This window comes from Giraffa tippelskirchi, chromosome 3, assembly GCF_054371585.1.
Source record: "Giraffa tippelskirchi isolate mGirTip1 chromosome 3, T2T-mGirTip1v1.2.pri, whole genome shotgun sequence".
Classification (NCBI taxonomy): domain Eukaryota; kingdom Metazoa; phylum Chordata; class Mammalia; order Artiodactyla; family Giraffidae; genus Giraffa; species Giraffa tippelskirchi.
The window spans coordinates 38,837,928-38,862,871 of record NC_137277.1 but is presented as its reverse complement, the minus strand read 5'-3'; the positions used below and the strand labels follow the sequence as shown (position 1 = coordinate 38,862,871).

General features: G+C 38.3%; 2 protein-coding genes across 10 annotated transcripts; both read right to left on the bottom strand.

Annotated features, from left to right (window-relative positions):
• Positions 1-699: 699 nt before the first annotated feature.
• On the bottom strand, positions 700-9,024 carry LOC145542020 (olfactory receptor-like protein DTMT). Its single transcript, XM_081579950.1, has 3 exons — positions 8,802-9,024; positions 5,467-5,691; positions 700-2,288 (listed from the first exon to the last, which is right to left on the bottom strand). Exon 3 carries the CDS (start codon positions 2,270-2,272, stop codon positions 1,328-1,330), a length of 945 nt encoding a protein of 314 aa, XP_081436076.1. The 5' UTR covers positions 2,273-2,288; positions 5,467-5,691; positions 8,802-9,024; the 3' UTR covers positions 700-1,327.
• On the bottom strand, positions 5,367-24,929 carry SPATA22 (spermatogenesis associated 22). Of its 9 annotated transcripts, XM_081579945.1 has the most exons (10): positions 24,840-24,929; positions 23,375-23,490; positions 22,181-22,309; positions 18,829-18,889; positions 18,601-18,696; positions 16,844-17,186; positions 15,711-15,840; positions 13,315-13,412; positions 8,802-9,024; positions 5,367-5,691 (listed from the first exon to the last, which is right to left on the bottom strand). In XM_081579945.1, exons 2-9 carry the CDS (start codon positions 23,415-23,417, stop codon positions 8,833-8,835), a joined length of 1,092 nt encoding a protein of 363 aa, XP_081436071.1. In that variant the 5' UTR covers positions 23,418-23,490; positions 24,840-24,929; the 3' UTR covers positions 5,367-5,691; positions 8,802-8,832. The 9 variants fall into 9 exon arrangements, with proteins under 9 accessions (XP_081436071.1, XP_081436066.1, XP_081436073.1 ...); XM_081579940.1 differs by lacking the exon at positions 5,367-5,691 and having other exon boundaries at positions 8,698-9,024; positions 15,711-15,843; positions 24,694-24,929; XM_081579947.1 differs by lacking the exon at positions 5,367-5,691 and having other exon boundaries at positions 8,698-9,024; positions 15,711-15,843; positions 22,229-22,309; positions 24,694-24,929.
• Between the last annotated feature and the right edge of the window lie 15 nt (positions 24,930-24,944).

Sequence of the window (24,944 nt, the reverse complement as noted above, 5' to 3'; positions counted from 1 at the left end):
GATCTTTAATCCATTTTGAGTTTATTTTTGTGTACGGTGTTAGGAAATGTTCTAGTTTCATTCTTTTACAAGTGGTTGAGAGAATTTTGAGTTTTGACCTGAGAGGAGAGGGTATTATTTAAAGCAGGGTTTGGGTTTAAAAAAAAAATACAACACAATAAATTGTAAGGTGAGTGCAGAGAAAAAGAGAGCGAGCGGGAAGTCAGGAAAGAAAAGGAAATTTAATAGAGAGAAAAGAGAGGGTGATTGGCTCTTAAAGAGAACCAGCATCCTCCCTTTCTGACAGAGTCCTTCTTATATCCCACCAATGAAAAATTCTCTGAAGGGATGGTCACGTAGCCGGAGGTCTGGCATCTGGTGGTCTTGCAACTTTGAGAAGCTAGGCACCAGTGAGATAACAGGATGCCATTAGGGCAATTTGGTCAGTCTCACAGATCACTGTGATTTTATTTTTTCTTTGCGAGGTCAACATAACAAGCCATCTTATCAGTGAGACCCCATGTGGGCCCTATCATAAATCAGTTGTTTAATAACTTCAGACAAAGATCAAGTAAAACTTTTTAAATGATGCTTCTTAGAATTACTTGGGAAAAACGAAGAGAAAGCCCTTGCCTGCAGGTCACTGACATCCCCTTTATGAGTCCCGCTGTTGTAGCCACGAGTTCCGGGGAAGAAACTCACTCAGAAGGACAATGCAGATAGTGGAATGCAGTTTATTACACCTGCAGGCTTAAGGCAGAGTCTCCTCTTAGCCAAGGACCCAGACCAGTTTTTATGAAAACCTTATATACCCTAAGTGTACATGCTCAAACCCACCTCCTCAAATTCCCTGAAACTAACCTGAACAAAGGAAAAGAAAGATGCAATTAAAGTTAACCCGTGATTCACATGCCTTAAGCCTAGGTAGTTAACAATGGACAGTTATCAATAGGTCTGTGGTCATACCCCAGTAAGCATAATAGAATGCATGATTCTATTCAGTTACACAGATAATTAGGGTATTCTTTGGAGAGTCTAGGTATGAGCCCTGGGGCTCTTCCTTCCGGGGGTCTGGTTTTCCAGTTGGTATGTCATTTCCATAGACACTGGACATATAGCTCAAAGTCCAGAGTCCAGCCCAAGATGGAATCTTGCTTTCAAGATAGAGCCTGTTTTGTGTGTTTCCTCCTTCACAGCTACATATCTCCACTTTAGCTTTTACTTTTGGCAATTTCTCGCTATGTAATTTAACCAAAAGACCATTGGGGAAAAATAAGTCTGGATTAATATCCCAATTTTAATGTCAATATACCTACTGAATAAAATTGTGTAGAAATCTCAACTACCATCACAGAGAAAAGGGAGTTTTCTTTTTGTAAAAAACTCTTCCCAGGGCTCCCTTCATGTCTCTGTTCCTCAGGCTGTAGATGAAGGGGTTCAGCATGGGGGTCACCACAGTGTACATCATAGCCATCACAGTCTCCTTAACAGTAGAATTATTAGCTGCTGGGCATAAGTAGAGACCAATAACTGTCCCATAAAACAGGGACACCACAGTGAGGTGGGAGCCACAGGTGGAGAAGGCCTTGCGGATGCCCCTGGCAGAAGGGACCTTGAGGATGGAGGACACGATTCGTGCGTAGGACGTGATGATGAGTAGGAAGGGGATCACAAGGATGAGCCCTCCTGTGATAAATATCACCAGCTCATTAAGTCGAGTGTCAGAGCAGGACAGCTTCAGCAGAGCAGACATGTCACAGAAAAAGTGGGGGATCACATTGTCTGCACAAAAGTGCAGCCTGGCCATGAGGAGGGTGTGCAACATGGCATGGAACGTGGTGAGTACCCAGGACAGCACCACCAGGAAGAGACAGAGCCTGGGGCTCATGATGGTGACGTAGTGCAGGGGGAAGCAGATGGCCACATAGCGGTCATAGGCCATGGCCACAAGGAGGAAGCTCTCCAGGTCTGCAAAAAACAGGAAGAAGTACATTTGTGTCAGGCAGCCAGCATAAGAGATGGACGGGTCTTGGCTCTGCATGTCCTGTAACAATTTGGGCATTGTGACAGAGGAGAAGCAGAGGTCAGAGAAGGACAGATTACTGAGAAACAAATACATGGGTGTGTGGAGGTGGGGGTCCAGTCGAATCAGGAACATTATGAGGAGGTTCCCCAGGACGGTGGTAACATACATGGCCAGGAACAGAGTATAGAACAGGTCTTGATGCTCTGGCTCAATCGGCAGACCCAGGAGGAGGAACTCTGAGATGATAGTTTGATTTCTTCCTGTCATGCTCTGTGTTCAGCATCTTTAGGAGAAAATGGTGGTGTCCATTAAACACCTGAATAAAAATGAACTTTATGTCTGTTAGTTGGTGGTCAATGACTGATTTCACCCTCATTATCTGTAACAACATTTTGTAACCAGAAATACACTACGTCTCCAAATCCACACCACTTTTCAGACATTCCCTTCATTTCTCATCAATTGGCATGTAAAAGAATATTAACTCTAATTTCCCTTCTAAAACACTCTCATCTTCTATATTCTATGTGCTCACACTGGTTCTCCTGATAGTTTCCTTACCATTCATTCTCAGTCACTTTGGTTTCTCCTCCAGTCTCTTATATATTGGTGTTTTCCTGGGTTTTTTCCTAAATACTGTTTTCATAATTTTATAGCTACAGCCCTGGAAGAACTCACATACTCCTTTGGCATCCATTACCATCTAAAGCTCATGGGTAGACTTTTATCACCTTCATCAATGGCTTAGTGATTATATTCCCCATGGAATATCACAAGCCTCTTCAGCCATCCACAGATCCCATGTGAAACTCATGAGCCCACCCTGCCCTTCTTCCGATCCACTCCTTCAGGTCTATCATACTTCAGTGAAAGAAATCCAGGCCCAAGATAGAAACCTAGGAGTTTTCTTTCAGTCTCTCCTTTCTGTCACTATCAGGACCCACTCTATCAAGTGCTATAGATTCCCCCACTCAATTCTCTAATTCATCCACTACTATCCCAACCCTCACTACCCTGGACCAGGCTAACATTATAACTTGTCTGTATTACTTAACAGCCTCTTTATCTCCCTGCTTCCATACTTAACTCCCCTTGAATCTCTTTACACTGTGGCATTCTAAGATAAAAATCTGATCATTATTCTCATAAAGTCCATGGATTCTCATTGCTCTTTCAAGGGCCAAAAAGCACTTCACCTTGCCTCCACATCTTCATCCAGTCCCATTATGACACACATACCCCACTCTCCCCAAGACTGCGCTTAAAAGTCACAGTTTCTTGCTCCATCCTTTTGCACTTGCTGTCCTTCTTGCCTAGCACCCTCCTCCCTCGGCTCCCTCTTCACCTGGTTTGCCTGTATGTATCCATCAGGCATATTACATGCCACTGGGAAATGGAATATTTCCTGCCATATCAGTAAACAAGGATGTCACAGTCATCAGTAATTCCAGCACTCCAGGGCACTCAGGAAGGAGAACAATACCTGTGCCCTGGCAACCGTCAGGCTTCAGCCACTCCCTATGGTGAGCACTGAAGAACTCAAGATGTGAAAAATCACAGGACACTGGGGATCCAGATAACTAAGATGCATAAGAAAGGAATGATTTCATTGAGCCCAGATTCTTGCATCTTCCCATACATAGAAAAGTTCTAAATTCCTTAACTTGAGGTAGCTGGTTTTCTTTAATTCACAAAAATAAGTTTTTATTTAAAAATTATTTTTGGCTGTGCTGAGTCTTCGTTGCTGCATAGGCTTTCCTCTAGTTGCGGGGAACAGGGGCTACTCTCTAGTTGTGGTGCACGGGTTTCTCATTGCGGTGGCTTCTCTTGTTGGGGAGCACAGACCCTAGGAGCACTGGCTTCAGTCGTTGCAGCCTGTAGACTCAGTAGTAGCGGTTCTCGGGCTCTAGAGCACAGGCTCAGTAGTTGTGGTGCGTCATCTTAGCTGCTCTGCAACATGTGAGATCTTCCTGGATCAGAGACAGAGCCTGTGTCTCCTGCATTGGTAGGCAGATGCTTTATTACTGAGCCACCAGAGAAGCCCTACAAAAATACTTTTGATGCTCAGACTACCTGCCCTTTGTTGCAAACTTTTCTATAACCTCTTTCTCCCAATCCCCGCCTCCTCCTCAGAGCAATGCTCTCAGGGTCACTTGAGATGCTGTCTCCTGGGCCTGAAGCCCTAAAAATTCCCACCGAATAAAACATAAGTCAGTTTTTAGGTTGTGACTATTTTTAAGTCAGCACCATTTACTCAGCTAAACCCTCCTGTCATCCCAGACCTGGTAAGAACCGAGTGCTTTGCTTCCACAGCATCCTGTGCTTGTTCCATAGCACATGATGCCCAAGGGTATTATTTGTTTACAGCTGTCTTCCCTATCAGATTGTAAATCCCATGCAGGTAAAGCCATATATACCTCCATGACTGCAGCAGTGCCGGCATCTGGAATAATGCCTGACTGTAGCCAATGTTTCATTTTTTGAAATATTTATTGGCCGTACTTCAGGATGAGACATGCATTCCTCTAACTTTAAAGACAGAAAACTCCTGTTATTTTAGAATATCTACTCCTACTTAATCCTCTCAGAACAAAAGCTCACTAGTTTTTGACACTTTTTTTACAGAATGCCTGGATGTAACCTCAAACTCATGGAAGTATTAGACTATCCCAACCACACTACTCTTTTTTCTTTTAAACTTTTTGTTTTGGGGTATAACTGATTGATTCAGCTTCCCTGATGGCTCAGATGGTAAAGAATCTGCCTGCAATGTGGGAGATCTGGGTTCAATACCTGGGTTGTGAAGATCCCCTGGAGGAGGGCATGGAAACCCACCTCAGTATTCTTGCCTGGGGAATTCCCATGGACAGAGGAGCCTGGCAGGCAACAGTCCATGGGGTTGCAAAGTCAGACATGACTGAGCAACTAAGCACAGCACAGCACATAACCGATTAACAACCAATGTTGTGATAGTTTTAGGTGAACAGTGAAGGGACTCATCCATACATATCTATGTATCCATTCTCCCCCAAATCCCCCTCCCATTCAGGCTACCACTGAGCAGAGTTCCATGACAACCACTCTACTTTTTCTCCTGAACAATCAGAATCTACACCCACACTGTATTCCTTCCATTGATATCCATAGGATTCAGGGATACCGGTAATGAAAAAAAATTAAATCTGACAGATACGTTTAGAAATTTGGGGAGAAAAGGAGCGAATAATGATAATTTCTACCCCTGAGACCTCCTTCCAATTTTTTTCCAGATACAATTGTGCCTCCGAGCTGAGAAAACTACGGAGTGCTAGGAATATGGTTAAGTTCCATCCCTCAAAGAGATCAATTCCAGATGCTGGGATTTCACCCTGCTGATGCTGTTTAATTGAGCCATATTAATAATTTTTTACACATGGACTTAATGTGCTGGTTGGTGTTGCATCGAGTTAGGCTTTGTGCACCTGATTTTTCAGAATTTTGCTTCCCTGGAAAACCAATGCTGCTCATTTCTGGTGTCAAGAGTTTTTATTAGAAATCACAAACCAGAGAGCTGGCACTTGCAGATGCTCTGGCAGATGGCACCAGTGGCTCCGTTAACAAGCAATGCCTCTCATCTTCAGCTGGTCAGTTGGTGGTTCTCAGTCCTTGCTGCCCATAGTCCTTGCTGACCACAAAGGGCAGTGCTTCTAAAAATTAATTTACATATGAATTACACAGGGGTCCTGTTAAATGCTGATTTTGATTTAGCAGGTTTGCTGTGGTGCCTAAAATTCTGTATTTTATGAGCACAAATTTTACCTTCAGTGATTCCCAATTCTGTTGGTCTGTGGACCATGCTGTAGTTAAAGGCACAGATTACTGTACCCTTGCCAAGTAAATATAAATCAGAACCTCTGGGGAGAGGGGTTTGCTATCTAAAACACCTTGCTTGCATGTGTGCTAAGTCACTTCAGCCTGACTCTTTGTGACCCTATGGATTGTAGCCCGCCAGGCTCCTCTGTCCATGGGATTCTCCAGGCAAGAATCCTGGAGTGGGTTGCCATGCCCTTCTGCAGGGGATCTTCCCCACCCAAGGACCAAACCCGTGTCTCTTAGGTCTCCTACATTGGCAGGTGGGCTGTTTACCACTAATACCATCTGGGACACCCAAAGTTCCTTAAGTAATTCCAATATGTAGTCAAGGGTTACGGACCTTTGCATTTAATGCCTGCCCTGCTGAGATGTCTTCTTTTGAAATAATATAATCTTATGAGATATAATATAGTAATATTTATACACTCTATCATTAATAAAAAGGCTAATGAAACTGGTGAACCACAGTCAAATTATTTCTAGAATGTGGAGAAATCATGGGAGGTTGAGAGGTAGAGGAGTATCATCCCTGAAAAACTGTGCTGGAGATCACACAACCTGGGAAATCAAGACCCTCAGGTTGGAAGGACCCTAAGTGACTAGCTCTCTCACAATCTGCCCAACTTACCCAGTGTGTAAGGGTGACTCCAGGACCCTGACCTGAGATCCTGCTCCCCTCTATTCACTAAGTCATGTGAGGTATCAGCCTCTGTAGTCATCACCTGTGTCTGAAACCTCCCTTCTCACATCTCCCATTCTGCACATCCTTGGGCCTAAGGGGCCCTGGATCCCAGAGGAGCCTGGATCCTGGAGGAACTCATTAAAGAGAAACCAATTACCCAGGACCTCTCTAGGACAAATGCTCTCAGGGTCCAGGAGTAGTGACTGATTACAATCACTGATCACACCTGACTATACTTTGGGGAAGGTGGGAATGAAGAAAAGCTCATATATGAAAGCATAATCCCTGCTTATTTAAAGAATGGATAGTAGTCCTGGGGAGCCTACATTTTCAGCAGGGAAAAAAGATGGAGATGCCATAAAAATCAGGGACAAAAATGCAAATAGCTTAGGAGTCTAGGAAATCCCAGGGACAGAGGAGCCTGGTGGGCTACAGTCTATGGAATTGCAAAGAGGCAGGCACAACCTAGCGACTAAACCAACAGCAGTAGCAGCTAGGAGTTTAGGCTTTATCCTGCGGACAAAAAGAAGCCAGTAGAATACTATCATGAAACACATACTTTGCAAAGATTCCCAGGGTGGCAAAATAAGAAAAACACATCAAAAATCGTAGTACAAAATTCTGTTTTTTTCCAGAAGCTTCCCAGCGGTCCCAACAACATTTATTGAATAGTCAGTCTCTCTTCTCTACTGATTTCAGGTCCTAAGTTTTCTATATACTTGGGTGTATTTTTATACTTTAAATTGTTATACCGTCCTGTCTATTCATGAGTCAGTACCATATTCTGCATGAATAAATATACCTTCATAATATGTATTTAGTTTTTTAATGTCTGCCATTTCTGACACTCTTTCCTTCATGTGGTGGAGCCTAATTTCTGTCCTCCTAAAAGTGGTCCATACTTAATGGTCCATTCCAACAAATATAATATAGTGAAAGTGATGCTTTGTGACTTCCAAGGCTAGGTCATATAAAGGATAATTCCACCTAGTTAACTCCCTGCTGAATTACTCGCTCAAGGGGAGTCATGAGGACTCTCAAGCAGCCTTTTGGAAGGCCCACCTTGGAAGTGAATCCTCCTAAGAAACCCAAGCCAGAGCTGCCCAAACAAGCCACTTCATAAATCCTGGCCTACTGAAACTGTGAGAGATAATAAATGCTTGTTGTTTAAAGCCACTAATTTGGTGGGCAACTGGTTATGCAACAACAGATAACTAATACATGTTTAAGGCTTTATAATATTTGATAAAACTATCCTCTACTATTCTTCTTTTTCAGAGTATTCCTGACTATTTTCATTTTCTTATATACATAACCTTTACTATTCATTTGGCTAATGTGTGTGTGTTTGGTTTTGTATACAGAAAGAGAAAGAAATTACATGTTACAAATTAATCTTAGAAAAATCAACATCTTTGTCTATCCAAGAAAATGATTTTATTTTTCCATTTGTCCAAATCTTCTTTTGTGTCCTTCATTAGTAGGTATTCTAAAGTTTTGTTCATATATTTCCATATTTATTATTTAGTATTGGTTAGTCTTAGATATTTTTTAAATGGTATCATTATCCAGTTTACACTCTAATGGTTCAGATCATATACATAACATCTACTAATGATTTCTGCATATTGTTTTCTATTCCAGTGCCTTACCAAATTATCTCATTTTATAGTAGTTCCTCAGCTGATTCTCTTGGGTTTTCCATATACACAATTGTATCATCTACCAATAGCAATATTTATTATTTCTCTTTTATTTCCCAATTATTTCTTTTTTATCTAACATATTCTATGGGTCCCAGAATATAAATCCCATAAATTCAGAGACTTTTGTTACTTTGTTAACCGCTTTGTTACAAACAAGGACATGAAATAGTGCTTGGCACAGAGTATATGCCCACTAAATATTTGAATTAAATGAACTGCATAGTCTAGCAACTCCAGTACAATGCTCAGTAACAGTACTGACAATGGGCACCTGGTCTTGTTCTTGACTTCAGTGGGAATGTCTGACTCAAATGTATTATTTTCTCATATTAAGTTAGTATCTACCTATTCCTATTCTTTTGAGCATTTTTATCTGAAGTGGTGTTTTAATTTTAGCAAATGCACCACTTTTATAAAAACAGTAAAATTATTTTTCAAAAATTCTTTCCACATTTAAAAGGATTTAAATATTTTAATTCAACAAGTGAAATACAGAAAAACAGTAGCCAAAAAACCATGGAGATGATAATTTAAACAATAACAGAAAAATGCTTACTTTATACTATTTAAACTTCCTTCATCACTACTTAAACTTCATTCATTATACTAGTATAATATCTCATTTCAGCATCTACAATTTTAACAAATGCTTGGAAAGTTTTTTGTTCAGAAGCAGATGCCGGTCTGACAGAAACACATTTAAAAATATTCTTTTTCTGGTCGTAGTTTCCAACACATCTATGAACTCGGCCTCTAATCAGTCTGGGAAGTTCACGATCCTGTTTTTAAAAAAATAAATATCAATAAATAAATATCAATAAGTTTGAACTTAAATTTTTTTTAACTAATATGATCAACTAAATACGAATCACCACAAAATGCTGTTAATTCCCTTATGTTATTTAGGGCCCCCCTACTGACAAGACCGTAATAGATGGCCATAAATGGATGCCCTGTTACAGAAGAAAGACCTTCATTTGGGTGGGGCTTCTTCCAAGCAAGTGAGCTGCTGCTTCTTAAAAGACTGAATAATTCCCAATATAACAGCACATGAATACTTACTTCTATTAGACTGCCAGAGTTCCCCTTTCAGTAGTTGGCAGACTAGCTAGTTCAGACCAACTTTCCCACTAAAACCAATTAGAATAGCTGGATGGAATAATTATTTAAAAATATCCTCACAGACATCAGAGAGATACCAATGGCAGTGAGGAACTGCACAGACCCTAACTTGGGGGAGGATAGAAGTCCAGAACAGGCCCTGATATCTGGGGATACCTTCCCCCTCTGAGGTAACTACTGATCACAATCAAGGCAGTTTAAGAGTCTAATAAACTGAGCAGAGCTTCTATGAGCTTATAGGGCTAGGAGAAAAAATGGAGTCCAAGGTTCTCCAAAGAAAAGAGATTCTGGTAACCACACCACCCCCACCCCATGCTTAGGGTTGGGAGGTTCAAAAGAGCTATGTCCTAATAGAACTCATAAGCCAGGAAAAGACAAGCCAGCTCCAAAACCTCTCAGTCAAACCACAGAGTGTGAGAAGATTTGCGATATACATAATAGACAAAGAACTTGCACTCAGAATAGATTTTTCAAAAACTCCTATAAATCAATAGACAAATAATTTAATAGAAAAATTATAACAGGCCTGAAGAGACTTGTCAGAAGAATGTATCTCACTGGCCAGTAAACATCAAAAGTGCTGAACCTCAATTAGTCACCAGGGAATTGGAGAGAAATGAGATAGCACTAAACTGACCCATTCAGTTCAGTCCAGTGGCTCAGTCGTGTCCGACTCTTTGCGACCCCATGAATTGCAGCACGCCAGGCCTCCCTGTCCATCACCAACTCCCGGAGTCTACCCAAATCCATGTCCATCGAGTCGGTGATGCCATCCAACCATCTCATCCTCTGTCGTCCCCTTCTCCTCCTGCCCCCAATCCTACCCAGCATTAGGGTCTTTTCCAATGAGTCAACCTTTCGCATGAGGTGGCCAAAGTACTGGAGTTTCAGCTTCAACATCAGACCTTCCAATGAACACCCAGGATTGATCTCTTTTAGGATGGATTGATTGGATCTCCTTGCAGTCCAAGGGACTCTCAAAAGTCTTCTCCAACACCACAGTTCAAAAGCATCAATTCTGCGGTGCTCAGCTTTCTTCACCATCCAACTCTCACATCCATACATGACCACTGGAAAAACCATAGCCTTGACTAGACGGACTTTTGTTGACAAAGTAATGTCTCTGCTTTTAAATATGCTATCTAGGTTGGCCATAACCTTCCTTCCAAGGAGTAAGCGTCTTTTAATTTCATGGCTGAAGTCACCATCAGCAGTGATTCTGGAGCCCAAAAAAATAAAGTCTGACACTGTTTCCACTGTTTCCCCATCTATTTCCCATGGAGTGATGGGACCAGATGCCATGATCTTAGTTTTCTGAACGTTGAGCTTTAAGCCAACTTTTTCACTCTCCTCCTTCACCTTCATCAAGAGGCTCTTTAGTTCTTCTTCACTTTCTGCCATAAGGGTGGTGTCATCCGCATATCTGAGGTTATTGATATTTCTCCTGGCAATCTTGATTCCAGCTTGTGTTTCTTCCATCCCAGCGTTTCTCATGATGTACTCTGCATATAAGTTAAATAAGCAGGGTGACAATATACAGCCTTGACGTACTCCTTTTCCTATTTGGAACCAGTCTGTTGTTCCATGTCCAGTTCTAACTGTTGCTTCCTGACCTGCATACAGGTTTCTCAAGAGACAGGTCAGATGGCCTGGTATTCCCATCTCTGTCAGAATTTTCCACAGTTTGTTGTGATCCACACAGTCAAAGGCTTTGGCATAGTCAATAAAGCAGAAATAGATGTTTTTCTGGAACTCTCTTGCTTTTTTGATGATCCAGTGGACCTGGACTGACAGGAAGTGGTCCACTGGAGAAGGGCATGGCAAACCACTTCAGTATTCTTGCCTTGAGAACCCCATGAACAGTATAAAAAGACAAAAAGATAGGACACTGAAAGGTCAACTCCCCAGGTCAGTAGGTGCCCAATATGCTAATGGAGATCAGTGGAGAAATAACACCAGAAAGAATGATGGGATGGAGCCAAAGCAAAAACGATACCCAACTGTGGATGTGACTGGTGATAGACGCAAAGTCCGATGCTGTAAAGAGCAATATTGCATAGGAACCTGGAATGTTAAGTCCATGAATCAAGGCAAACTGGAAGTGGTCAAACAGGAGATGGCAAGAGTGAACGTTGACATCCTAGGAATCAGCGAACTAAGATGGACTGGAATGGGTGAATTTAACTCAGATGACCATTATATCTACTACTGTGGGCAAGAATCCCTTAGAAGAAATGGAGTAGCCATCATGGTCAACAAAAGAGTCCAAAATGGAGTACTTGGATGCAATCTCAAAAACTGACCCAGTGGAATACCTAAATTAAAAAAGACTGACAGTACTAAATGCTGATAAGAATGAAGAAAAACTACAACTCTCCTATGCTTATTGAGTTCATAAACTCTTATAACCCTCCGGAAATTTCTTTGGCAATAACTTCATGTAGAACATACACATGCACTACAATTCAGCAATTTTATTTCTAGGTATATACACAATAGAAATGCATGCATGTGCACAACAAGAATGTTCACAGAATATTATTCATAATAACAAAAAAAAACTGGAAACCACCAAGACGTCCATGAACAGAATAGAAAATCAAATTGTCCTATATTCATACGACATAGAAACATAAATAAATGAACTTTAGCTACATATAACAACATAGATAAATCTTACAACATTTCACTGAGTGAAAGAGATCAGACATAAAATCAGATATATCATATGATGCTATTTATAGAAAGTTCAAAAACAGGCAGAATTAAATTATATTAAAAGTCACAACGGTGTTTACTTTAATGCAGAAAACAGGTAGTGAATGAGAACAGGCACAAGGATACATAGGGTGAAAGCAATGTTCTATTTCTTAACCTTGGTTATGTTCACTTCTATGATAACTTCATAGAATTGTACAGCTTTTCTGTATATGATATACTTTAATAAAAATCTTTTTAAATTTAGAGAAAAATAATAGCATCTAAGATATTCTAAAAATAACATGCAATTACTGTTTCTTGTCATCTGCTGTGTGTTAGATGCTATGCATTCATATATTCTATAACCTAATATCCAAAACAACCTTTCAAAGTGGGAATTAATCTCAATTTACTGATTAGAAAACTGATGCACAGGAAGTGTAAGCAGCTCACTCGAGGTCAGAAAGCTAGTGAATGGTGGGGTACAAACTGGAATCCGAGTGAGAGTTCAGAATTAAGCTCAATTTCAGATTTAATACCAAACTCTTTTACAAAGTATGTAAGTCTTAAAAGGTTTCCATTCTCCTTTGTTACCAAGCCTCTTCCCTACATCCCAGCCCTCTGTTTCTGCCTTCCCCCAGGTTCAGAATGACTACCCTTGCCCCTGGCACTTACTAACTGCACACTCTGGTAATTGTAAACTGTTTGCAGTTTCCTGAACAATCTAGGCTCTATCAGTGCTTCATGTCTTTACAGGATCTGCTCCCTCAGTTTACAATGCATTCCTTTCACCTCTTCCCCTAGTTTCCAACACTTTGGCTTAATTTATTAGACCTTATATATCTTAGGTGAGATAGGTTACTACATTCTTCAAAAAGCTTTCCCTGATCTTACCTATCCTCCCTATCTACTTCTATAGAACTGTGCACACATCTCTGTCATACCACTTATGATATACAGTGTAACATTTATGTATCTGTCTCTCTACCTGAGATTATAAACTCTGAGAGAAAGGGCCATTTACCACTTACATTCCATTTTGCACCCCTTGCATCTAGCATAGCCCCTGTAACAGTAAGCTCTCCCCATCAGTTGAGCAAATAAGCAATTTTAACATCAGAATTTAACAAACAAAATGTCAAAAGTACTACTAGTTAACAGAATTTCTACTACAGTGGAATTATAGCCTGCATTTGTAAGTTTTGTTGGCATAGGCTTTGCAAAAAATACTCGAAACAAATACTCACTATTTCATAAAATACACATGGCAGAGTATGTTTCCCATCTCTCATAAGAAAAGTCTTTGAACAGTATGGGCCAGGTGTAACAGCTGAATCGAGAACAGCTAAGCAACATTGAAACAGAGGGGGGAAAAATCAGTGCTGGTAAAACACAAATAAAATTTAACAAAAAGAAGATATTTAAATAACTATTCCCATACCAATCTCTCATAGTTTTATTTATACAATAATAAGAAAACATTTTAAAAGGGAAAGATATTCTGAAACCGTTTTATTCTAAGGAAAACAAAATTTCTGGCCCTCTCCAACTCAGGAACTGATTATATAACAAAATTTATATAACGGACAATAATTGACCATCTGAAACTTTCTCCTTTGTTGTTTTTTTTTGTTTGTTTGTTTTTATCTTTCTATTTTTTAGCCACGCTGTGTAGCATGCAGGATCCTAGTTCCTTGACCAGGGATCAAACCTGTGCCCGTACAGCAGAAGAACAGTGTCCTAACCACTGGACCACCAGGAAGTCCCTGAAGTTTTGTGAATGTGTTCAATGCAGTGGTTAAATCTTCAGACCAATCTACTACATACTACACACTGAAGTGTGTGTGTTAGTTGCTCAGTCATGTCCAACTCTTTGCGACCCCACAGACTGTAGCCTGCCAGGCTCCTCTGTCCATGGAATTCTCCAGGCAAGAATACTGGAGTGGACTGCCATTTCCTTCTCCAGGGGATATTTCCGATCCAGGGATTGAACCCAGGTCTCCTGCACTGCAGGCAGAGTCTTTACTGTCTGAATCACCAGGGAAGTCCACATATTAAATACACACATATAACAAATAAACATCATGATTTAATGAAGAAAAAACACTGAATCAGAATCAGAAGTCATGCAATTGAGTCTCAGTTCTTCAACTTACTAAACTGAAAAAACTTTAACCTCTTTCAAATTTGTTTCATCTATAAAATTCAAATGATAATTAAGCTTAATCTTAAGAAGTCACTATCAAATGAGACCACTATTCATTCTTAAATAGCCATCTATTAGGTACTGACAGTAAACACTTATTGTTTTGAGGTCAGTCTCCATTTCCCCTAATAATACCCAGATTTTCCTTTAGGAAATTTCCCCTATGCCATTCTTAGCTGTATGATTTGGATTGGATGCATCCCCACCCCCAGACCCAGGAGTGACCTGAGGCTAATGTAAGCCAGTCAGTGTATCCCCTTCCCCAGCTACAGAGTTCAGGGTGACAGTGAGAGCCTTGCTGCCCAGTCAGAAACACTGATATGCAAAGGGTCATTTACTAGTTTCTGGAAAAGAGCAACCAGAAGAAACTATTAAAGAATGTGACGATGTGGAGTAAAGAAGAATGTATGGTACAGAGAACTTTGATAATCCTCTTAATATCACACGGGAAGAGTCAGAAGCTGCTGGAAAAACCATAATTGGAGCCTCAGAATGAAGCTAACACTGTGACAGGACAGAAAGATGGTTAAATCTCAAAAACGTAATGCCAAATGAAAATGTCAACTCTACAGTTTAAAACACACAAAAACAGTGAATACATACATATAAATTTATGAAATCAGATGTACAGAGCAAAATTATAAAAGCATGGAAAGGAAAGATACCATAGTGACTGTCTCTAGAGAAGAATAAAAACAGATAGGGGTGTTCAAAGACATCTATAAGATAGATATGTGGATATTTATTATAGTCTCTGTACTTTTCTGTATGCTTAAAATATTTCATAATTTAAATTAAATTGAATATTTTATTTAAACTATGGAAAGAAATGTTTTGACTCTCTACTTGTTGTTTATATCTTTATTCTAAGTAAAATTAAATTCCAGAAACATTCTAGAAAACTCTCCTCCCTTTTGAATATTAATTCAGAAAATTGTAGGGATAAGTTAATTGTTGGGTGTTTACTCATATCAATCAAGGATCCTTTGCAAATGTTCTTTTAGGATATGTAATTTATAATTTAACTTACACAGAAATTGCTACTGGATTTAGGGTAATATAGTAGAAAGAATACTTTGAGAATAAGGAGACTTGGTGCCTAGATCTATTTTTGCTGCTAACTTTGTGATTTTTAGTCAAGTCTATTTTAATTATTTGCCTCATTTCCTCACCTACTTCAAGGGTTGAGCTAGATTACTTATAAGAATCTTTCCAGTTTTAACATTACAAATTAGAATACTACTAGCATGAATAACCAAGTTCATCTTAAGTCACACAAATCAATGAAGACACAGGAACTGAAGAAAATCCTAAAAAACCATAATCTCCTTTTGTAAAGTTTTATTTTTCTTTAGGATCCCCTAGGTATTCCTATTAACCGTTCAAAACAATTGTCCAAATGGTAATACTGGAGTATTTTTGAAGTAGTGCGCCTACCTAATATTTCAAAAAGAAGTACACTTTTCTGTGCATGGTCACGCCAGTACTTCATGCTTTCAATAACTGCAGATATAATTCTTAAAGAATTGTCTTTTTCCCTAAGCTTTAACTGATATGATGAGGCTTCCTTCTGAAAAAATAAAAACACAGCAGTAGAAAAACCTGTTATTTTTTTCATCATATTCATTCACTTTCTATGTAAAGATTCTAGGTTCTTATAATAGGAAAAAGTGCAAAATATGTTAAAATACTATGTAAAATATGAAAATAACTATTGAAAATTTTAGTACAGTTACTCCCCTAAATTAAAAGTATCACTAGTACTTTATAAAGGAGAAGAAACTAGAATACATTTGGAGATAATTAAGGTTTTTTTCTTTTTATCTCTTATTTTACATGAACATTCATTTACTCACTCATTTGTTGATTCTTTAAATATTTTTAAAGCATCGTGTGCCAATTCTGTGACACAGGTAAGTCAAATACAACTTCTTTCCCTAACGTACTCACACTCTGAGGGAATCCAGACACATTTATTCATTCATTCCAAAAGCAATTATTGGCACCTACCATGTGCCAGACATAGCTAATGAGGAAACAATACTGAAGGTGGGCAACCTATCTACCTTCACAGATTTTACAGTCTAATAGGGGATTCAGAAGATTAATAAATATATAATAAAATGTCAGAAATTGATATATTCTGTGCATTTTAAAAAGCAGGATAAAAGGATAACAAGAGACAGGGATTATTATTTTAAATAGGCTGTTGACTGAGGAATAAGGGAATAGTGAATGTAAAGGCCTTGAGATAGGAATGTTTTGGCATTTTCAAAAATCAACTAAGAGAGCAGGATGGCCACAGTGGTGGATTAGGAAGACCCTGAGCTCACTTCCTCTCATGGGCACACCAAAATTACATTTATTTACACAGCAGCCATTCACAACCTTTAAGAAAATATATTGGAAAAAAACATTCATCTACTCCAATAGAACTGGCTATTTGTGCTAATCCAGTAATGTATGCCATGGGAGTGATTTCAAATGCTCTTATCTCTGTAACTTCCTAAATACTTATCTCACATTTTTTAATTGAAATACGAAAATGCAAATAACATTGAAAAGTTTACCTTGAGGGTGTTTACTTCTTGAAAACCATCCAACATTTTTTTCTTAAATTGATTTTGTTGAAAATTGGGCTTAAATGCCTGCAATGTGCTGTTTTTGTCTAGACTTCTCATTGTGGAGCCAGGTATTTCTGACCACTTTGTTTGTCTGAGCGCTTCACTTTCTCTTTGGTTAGGTAAGTTAGTAGATTCAGATACTCTTAATTGTTTCTGCTGTTGAGTTCCCAAATTCACTGGACCCGAATTTATTCCATTATTTGTCATTAGATTTCTTCTTTCACACTGAGGTTTAAAATCATTTTTATCCCAAGTTTTTAAACTGGTATTTTTGTTGCCATCTCTGTAGCTGTAACAGTATTTTTAAAAAATTGGTATCAGTTTTGTTTCTATACACTTTTTCTTAATTAAAAGAAAATTATTAATGAATTATTTAATCTGCATTTATATGGTAATTTGTGGTTTATAAACTACTTTGCAACTACTGACCAGTTAGAAATTCTAAACACATCATCACAGCAACCCTAAAATATATTAAGCCTCTCTTTTCAGGTGAGGAAACAGAGTCTTAAGGAGGAAGTAACTTGCCAAAGTCATATAACAAGTTACTGACAATCCAAAACCCAGAAAACCCAAGTCAAAGTCAAGTGCCAAAGAATTTATTTTTAAACTATATAAGAATATATGAGTAGAAAGATTTTTTCAGCATAGGAAGATTTTGAGGATGTTTGCTTCCTTTCCTATACATTTATTTTTAAATTTTCTGCGAAATAAAATTTTCAAAAGTTAAACTATGGCTTGTCAGTGATTTTAAATCACAAAGAAAACAGATACAGGCAGGGTGGATAGCTGTCTGATTAGAAATTTTGTACTTTTCTGAGTAGATTAAAAGTCTTACTTATGAATTTCTTTCAGCATTTTACTAGCTACATTAACCTAAGTGAGTTGTACCAGCCAATCAGAACGTGATGTTAATGAGGCTAAAATTAAAAGCATAATTTCAGAGCAGGCTAGGTAAAAGTTCCACAGGGAAAAACTAACCTAAGTCACAAATATTTATTTCTGAATAATTTTCCTAAAAATACAAGTACCACAAGAGGGCAAACAATACAACTCAACCTTGTTAAAGAAAATAATACAAAACTATTTATTTCAGTAGTTACAACTTACCCAAGAATACTAAAGTCCACCTAAAAAACAACCCATGTCCTTTTTCTATCTACTCATTTTTTTCACATTATTTAGACATTGAACTTAGATACCTCTGACAAGTGCCCTCACCATCTTAACAGAGGCTTATGCATTTTGTGCTCCATCTTTCTTTCTTAATTCCATCCTGTTTACCTTGGAGCTGACTATCTTACTATGGTAAGATTGAGCATTCTATTTGGTTCTCAATTTCTAAATATATCCACCATTTAGATACAGTTATTCTTGACTCTTTACCTATTGTCAATTAGACATTAATGACAAAATCATAAATTCATGGTGATAAATATTCACAGAAATTTCATTACAATATGAAGTACTCTTTGGAAATATAATCACTGCCAAATTGCCTATTTTTAAAGTTTATATGGCATGTTCTCTTCTTTCATAAAACACAGCTAATATCACTATAGTTAGTTATTAAGTACAGAAATTTCCTAAATGTCAATTCTGTTTAAGAAAGGAAGAAAAGATAGAGGAGGAGAGAAGGCAGTAAAGGAGGAGATGGGAAGGAGAAGAAGAAATAGAATAAGAAAAATCTTAAGTAGACTCACCTCCAATCACTCTTGCTTCTCTCAGCATTTGATTGAATAGGTTTAGACACAGAATCTTGACTTCTTAGGGGATTAGAAACTGAATGTGGTATTTGCCTTTCAAGGAAATATGTCTTATTAACTGTTAATAATTTGTTCCCCAATTGATAAATATAAAATATACATAGAAGACTAACATCAGTCAGTAACAGACACATGCATTTATTGGTACACATTTTTTTCACACACCTCATGTTCACTGTTTTTGTTAAAGGAGGCAACTCCGGATTCGCAGCTTCCCAGGCCCAATCTCAAAAGATATAAGTAACACAGGTAAGGGTAAGTTAGGTAGCATTTGGGGGAAATAATTCTTTCATATTTAATTAATATGTGAGGGAGGCAACAGAAAGCCTGAAGGAGAAAAAAACTTGAAAATGTGGACATGTTCTTTAAAAGTACTTTGTTGTGGAATTAGTCACAGTCTGCCTTACTAGTTTTTTAGATATCTCCCTTTCCCACTGTATTCCAAGCAAGGTATTTAATCTGTGTATCTTCCACAGTCAATCCTAGTAAAGAATCTTACACTTTGTAACATAAATTTCAGTGTAATCAATGTTTCTTAATTCCAACCCACAGCAAGAAATACATCAAAACCCAGACAATATACACACACAGCATGCATGTATGTGTGTGCACGTGAGTGCCTGTGTGTGTTTGAGAGAGAATATAGCAATTTTACCATCCATTCTTTTTCTTACTATGTGTACACACTCTGACATTTTCTATTTTACTCTATTCAGTTCTGTTTATTTTTTTAAGAGATTGGTTATTTCCAAAACTACTAATGGATCAAGAAAAAAAATTGAAAAACACTGATCTAGTCCTCCCGTCTGTGGGGTCGCACAGAGTCGGACACGACTGAAGTGACTTAGCAGCAGCAGCAGATCTAGTCCTCTCTCTTACCACGATAAGATATTTTGTTGTATCTCTGACAGATAGTAATCCTGGTCAGAGCTTGAAAAGTTCAGTACTTCAGGAGTATGCACATTTGCCTATGGAGTAACTCAAATGGTTATTTTTCAAGATCATCTATCATTCATGCTACTTATAAAATATTCTAAATAGAGGAGAATTTTTTTTAAATAGCAGAATATGACCAGATAAATGCCCACTTTCACATACCCACATGAATTTTTTAACCTTTTATCTATAAAAATGAGAATAATATGAAATTCATACTTTCAATTCCTCAAATGTGGAAGAAAACAAAATAACTATAGATTTAAAATTAGATTAAGGTCTACTGTTGCACACTGGATGAAATTAATAAGTACTGATATATATATATTAAAGGATTTTAGAATAAAAGTTGCAGAAAATCCTGTTAAAGCTTTTTAAGTGTGCCCCCGCAAAATGTAAATGTATATAACCAGCAGGTACCAAGTATATTTCAGAATATCTGACTGACCATGCCTTCTTCCAAAGAGAAGTAAAAAGTAAGTAAACATTAAGACCTCCCAGGACAAACCACCACAGCTAATTATTTCAGAGATGAGAGGCCTAACCATAAGGTTAAATTAAAGAATGAAACTAGAAAACTCTCTAACACCATATACAAAAATAAACTCAAATTGGATTAAAGATCTAAATGTAAGACCAGAAACTATAAAACTCCCAGAGGAAAACATAGGCAAAACACTCTCTGACATAAATCACAGCAGGATCCTCTATGACCCACCTCCCAGAGTAATGGAAATAAAAGCAAAAATAAACAAATGGGACCTAATTAAACTTAAAAGCTTTTGCACAACGAAGGAAACTATAAGCAAGGTGAAAAGACAGCCTTCAGAATGGGAGAAAACAATAGCAAACAAAGCAACTGACAAAGAATTAATCTCAAAAATATACAAGCAGCTCCTGCAGCTCAATTCCAGAAAAATAAATGACCCAATCAAAAAATGGGCCAAAGAACTAAACAGACATTTCTCCAAATAAGACATACAGATGGCTAACAAACAGATGGAAAGATGCTCAACATCACTCGTTATCAGAGAAATGCAAATCATAACCACAATGAGGTTCCATCTCACGCTGGTCAGAATGGCTGCTATCAAAAAAAGTTTACAAACAATAAACGCTGGAGAGGGTGCGGAGAAAAGGGAACCCTCTTACGCTGTTAGTGGGAATGCAAGCTAGTACAGCCACTATGCAGAACAGCGTGGAGATTCCTTTAAAAACTGGAAATAGAACTGCCATACGACCCAGCAATCCCACTGCTGGGCATACACACTGAGGAAACCAGAATTGAAAGAGACACGTGTACCCCAATGTTCATTGCAGCATTGTTTACAATAGCCAGGACATGGAAGCAACCTAGATGTCCATCAGCAGACGAATGGATAAGAAAGCTGTGGTACATATACACAATGGAATATTACTCGGCTATCAAAAAGAATGCATTTGAATCAGTTCTAATGAGGTGGATGAAACTGGAGCCTATTAGTCAGAAAGAAAAACACCAACACAGTATATTAACACATATATACGGAATCTAGAAAGATGGTAACGATGACCCTATATGTGAGACAGCTAAAGAGACACAGATATAAATAACAGACTCTTGGACTATGTGGGAGAAGGCAAGGGTGGGATGATTTGAGAGAATAGCATTGAAACATTTATATTATCATATGTGAAACAGATTGCCAGTCCAGGTTCGATGCATGAGACAGGGTGCTCAGGGCTGGTGCACTGGGATGACCCTGAGGGATGGGATGGGGAGGGAGGTGGGAGGGGGGTTCAGGATGGGGAACACATGTACACCCATGGCTGATTCATGTCAATGTATGGCAAAAACCACTACAACATTGTAAAGTAATTAGCCTCCAATTAAAATAAATAAATTAATTTAAAAAAATGATTTCAGTGACCTCATTTAAAAACCTGAGTTGAAGTCGGGCTCGTTGTCTCTAGAATTTGAATCAAGAGAAACAGAGGACAGCCAACGATGGGCTCTGAGTACTAGAAGTAAAAGGCTATGTTAACACCCGGTAAAGGCAACTTAGTTCACATACCAGTGGACGATAAAAGGAAGCCAGCTGGATGAAACAGTGAAAAGTCAACAAACAAAATAAGGCAAAAATTACGTAAGAAGAGAAAAAAAGACTAGGGTCAAGCACAAGAAATTCCTTGGCTTCTACCTTCTTAAGTTCTATTTTCTTCCATTTTTCCTGTGTTCCCATTCATATCCTTATTCCTGAAGCAACTTGAGTTTCTCCATTCTTTACCACCAAATGTTTAAGTCACAATATCTGTATGTGTTTTGTAATAGAAAAAAAAACTCTTTCCAATATAGGTTACTACTTCACTAGAACAAAGGCTCTAGATTTAAGATACCCCATTTAAATGCTAAGTCACCCTTGTAAACAAGGAAACTCTAACTGTTGTGCTGGAATGCTCTGAAAGAGCCAAGTAATCCCTACAACTGGATAGTGGAAAGAAGAAAAAAATACACTTTCTTTCTGTTTCCATTATAATACAGTAGAAATTACCATTTTCTGTAATCCTCTTTCTTATTTTCTGAGAATTTTCACTTTCTTACCTGATGGGAGAGGAGGGAAATCGTAACTGTCAGAAGCATTACTAATACCTGGATCATTTTTAACTGGATTGGATGTTAACGGCTGTCTATTCCTCTTTTTCTGATTGAACAATGGTACAGGCAAACAGCCTAAATTGAAAGTACCAAAAAATTAGTACACAATAGGCAAACAATCAGATCTAGTTATAGAATAATTATTAGTACATAATAATATACTACTTGAATTTGTCTATTTCTATATGTTACTTTTATATTTATTACAGATATATTTATATAGATTTGGATTTATTTTTATACTCTTTTAAAGATCCAAAATAGCCTTATCTGTCTCTCTAAAAAAATCCTTTCTTATTCTGTTACCATCACCTTAATTCCTCTTATTTGGCAGTAATTCACATCTCCTTCTTCATCCCTCAACCCTTTCCAAACAAACTTTTTGCTTTCTTTACTTCTCTCCTGTGCTTGCTTATCACCGTATCAACTGGAAGGAACCCTCTGAGTACAATACACGTAAAGGAGAACCAAAATTTGACCCATGCTTTCCAAAATCCTAACCACTCTCTGACTATAGTAGCAGACCCTTTAAGGTCATGGTTCTTTCACTTTAGTTTGACTAAGATTTATCTGTAATTATGCTTAGCATGCCAGTTCCTAGACTCCACTCTCATAAATTTTATTTCAGTAGATTTGCTTTGGAAGTCAAAACTCTGCAATTTCACCAAGAACTCCATGGGTCTGTAATATATATTTTCTATGGATCATTCATGAGAATGACTTAGAGTGATGGGAATATAGCCAATCTCCCTGGCCATAAATATTTCAAATAAGTCACAAATAAAAATTAGATGATTATTAATTTCTTTATTTTCAGCTTAAAGCACAAATCAATCACATGGGGTTTATAAAAAGAACACAAGAGCAAATCCAGAAAAGTCTGATTTTACTTACACCTAAACCAATTAAGTGTTTTGTCCTAAGTTATTTCCTTCGACCTAAAAGAGGCTAGACTATATGTTCATTATTTTTAAAAGTTCCTTCCAAAGTGTTGTATCTATATGCTACACAAACTATATACATATATATATACATATATATATACAAAAAGCTTTATCTATGTAGGCTATATATATATATAATATGTATATATGCTACATACAAACTACAGAAATTTTAAAAATAAAAGTCAGTCAATACCTGCTGTACTTCGAGTTGAATTTTCATTTAGGTTTCTCTTCATTTCTTTCAATATCAGTCTCTAATTTTTATTCTCCAGTGCTCCAACCTTACAACATGAAGTTGTCTGACTAAACCTTCAAAAAAAGAAATTTATACCTCACATTGTATCAACAACAAAATCAAGTGCTCAGCCAGTAACTACTGAAATTATGGTTTAAAGCTATGACTTCAAACCTGATTAACACTCTACAGAGTCTTTCCCTTTCCAGGTAAGAATTTACAACATGACACATTTTTTCAAATTAGTTCGAAGTTAAGACTAGGGTGGCTATAATCTTGTTTCCTAAACATATGTGAATTTTCACAGAGTCTATGTAATTTACTTCAGAATCAAGGACCCAACATGAGAATAATTCTGAACGAGATGTACATAGAGGAAAATGGACCACAATATTGGCAAACGTGCTTACAAGGCCAGGGAGGAAACATACACAATTGAACTAGCCACGTGAGAATGTGTTGTCTCACTTTAAAACACCATGCAGATCATGTGCTTTAGTCATTAGTTTGAGATCTCTGGATTATACAATACCAAAGACTAAGGCCTCACTTAATATCCAGAATAACTGTAATGATAAGTTTCAACTCTGTTTCTGTAATTCCAAGTGAAACGAGATCTGTTTTTTTTTCCTTTTACCACAGGATTTCTTTTGTAGTTTTTTCCATGTCCAGCCTCTTATATTTCAATCTCATTTAATACATACTTGCCTATTTTGTGAAAAATAAAGATTTAAACCTAAGTAAGACCACTTCTGCTCCCAAGGACCACCCCATGAGACAAAGAGACATGAACACCACTGAGTAATGATGCAAATCATACTGGGGTAAATAGTACCAATCATAATTTCCAGAAATAAAACTTGGGAAACATGAGGTTAGGCACTGCCTCAGCTTTGTTTCCACAGCTTGGCCTTGAACCTGGATATAGCAGGCCCTTTAGAGAATATTCCTGACGCCATTCTAGGGACGAAAATATAAGTTAAGCGACCTTTTCTCAGCCCAGAAATACCAACGCAACACACCTGAAACTAAAAGGGGACAGCAAGGGCTATTACGGTTTCTGAGACTTGGGCAAACAAAAGCGCCACATCCTCCCGTAGACCACCAGCCCCGGGAGCACAATACCCTGAGGGGTCCCACCCCAGCTTACAACAGGGCCCTAATTACATTAAGGCAGGTGGTGACACAGATGGGCAGAAAGTTTGCTCAATGCGCAAACACACATGCACACACCCGCCCCAAAAACCGCTGCCTCAGATCGAGGCCATCGGGCCTACTTGGGCGCCTCATTGAGAAGAACACAAAGCTCCAGTCAGGGCTCATGTTCTCTTCCAACAATCTCTCCTGACTCCGGAGAGGGGCAGTTTGGTAACTAGGGCTTTCTCTGCTTGGCCCTCCGGCCAACACGACGCGTAACTTTAACCTTCAGTTTCCTGGCCTCCCGTCAACCGTCGCCCGACCTCCGTCAACCGTCGCCCAGCCTCCTTTCCGCCTCCAAAAAGCCTCGAAAGTCGCTCTGTGCGCATGC

Excerpts from the sequence above, each read along its gene's own strand:
- LOC145542020 (XM_081579950.1), bottom strand. The coding sequence starts at position 2,272 with ATGACAGGAAGAAATCAAACTATCATCTCAGAGTTCCTCCTCCTGGGT.
- SPATA22 (XM_081579940.1), bottom strand. The coding sequence starts at position 23,417 with ATGAAGAGAAACCTAAATGAAAATTCAACTCGAAGTACAGCAG. Across the intron at positions 18,890-22,180 it reads TTTCCCTCCTCTCCCATCAG|ATTGGGCCTGGGAAGCTGCG; the intron begins GTAAGAAAGTGA and ends ATATCTTTTGAG. Across the intron at positions 17,187-18,600 it reads AGAAGCAAGAGTGATTGGAG|CTACAGAGATGGCAACAAAA; the intron begins GTGAGTCTACTT and ends ATACTGTTACAG.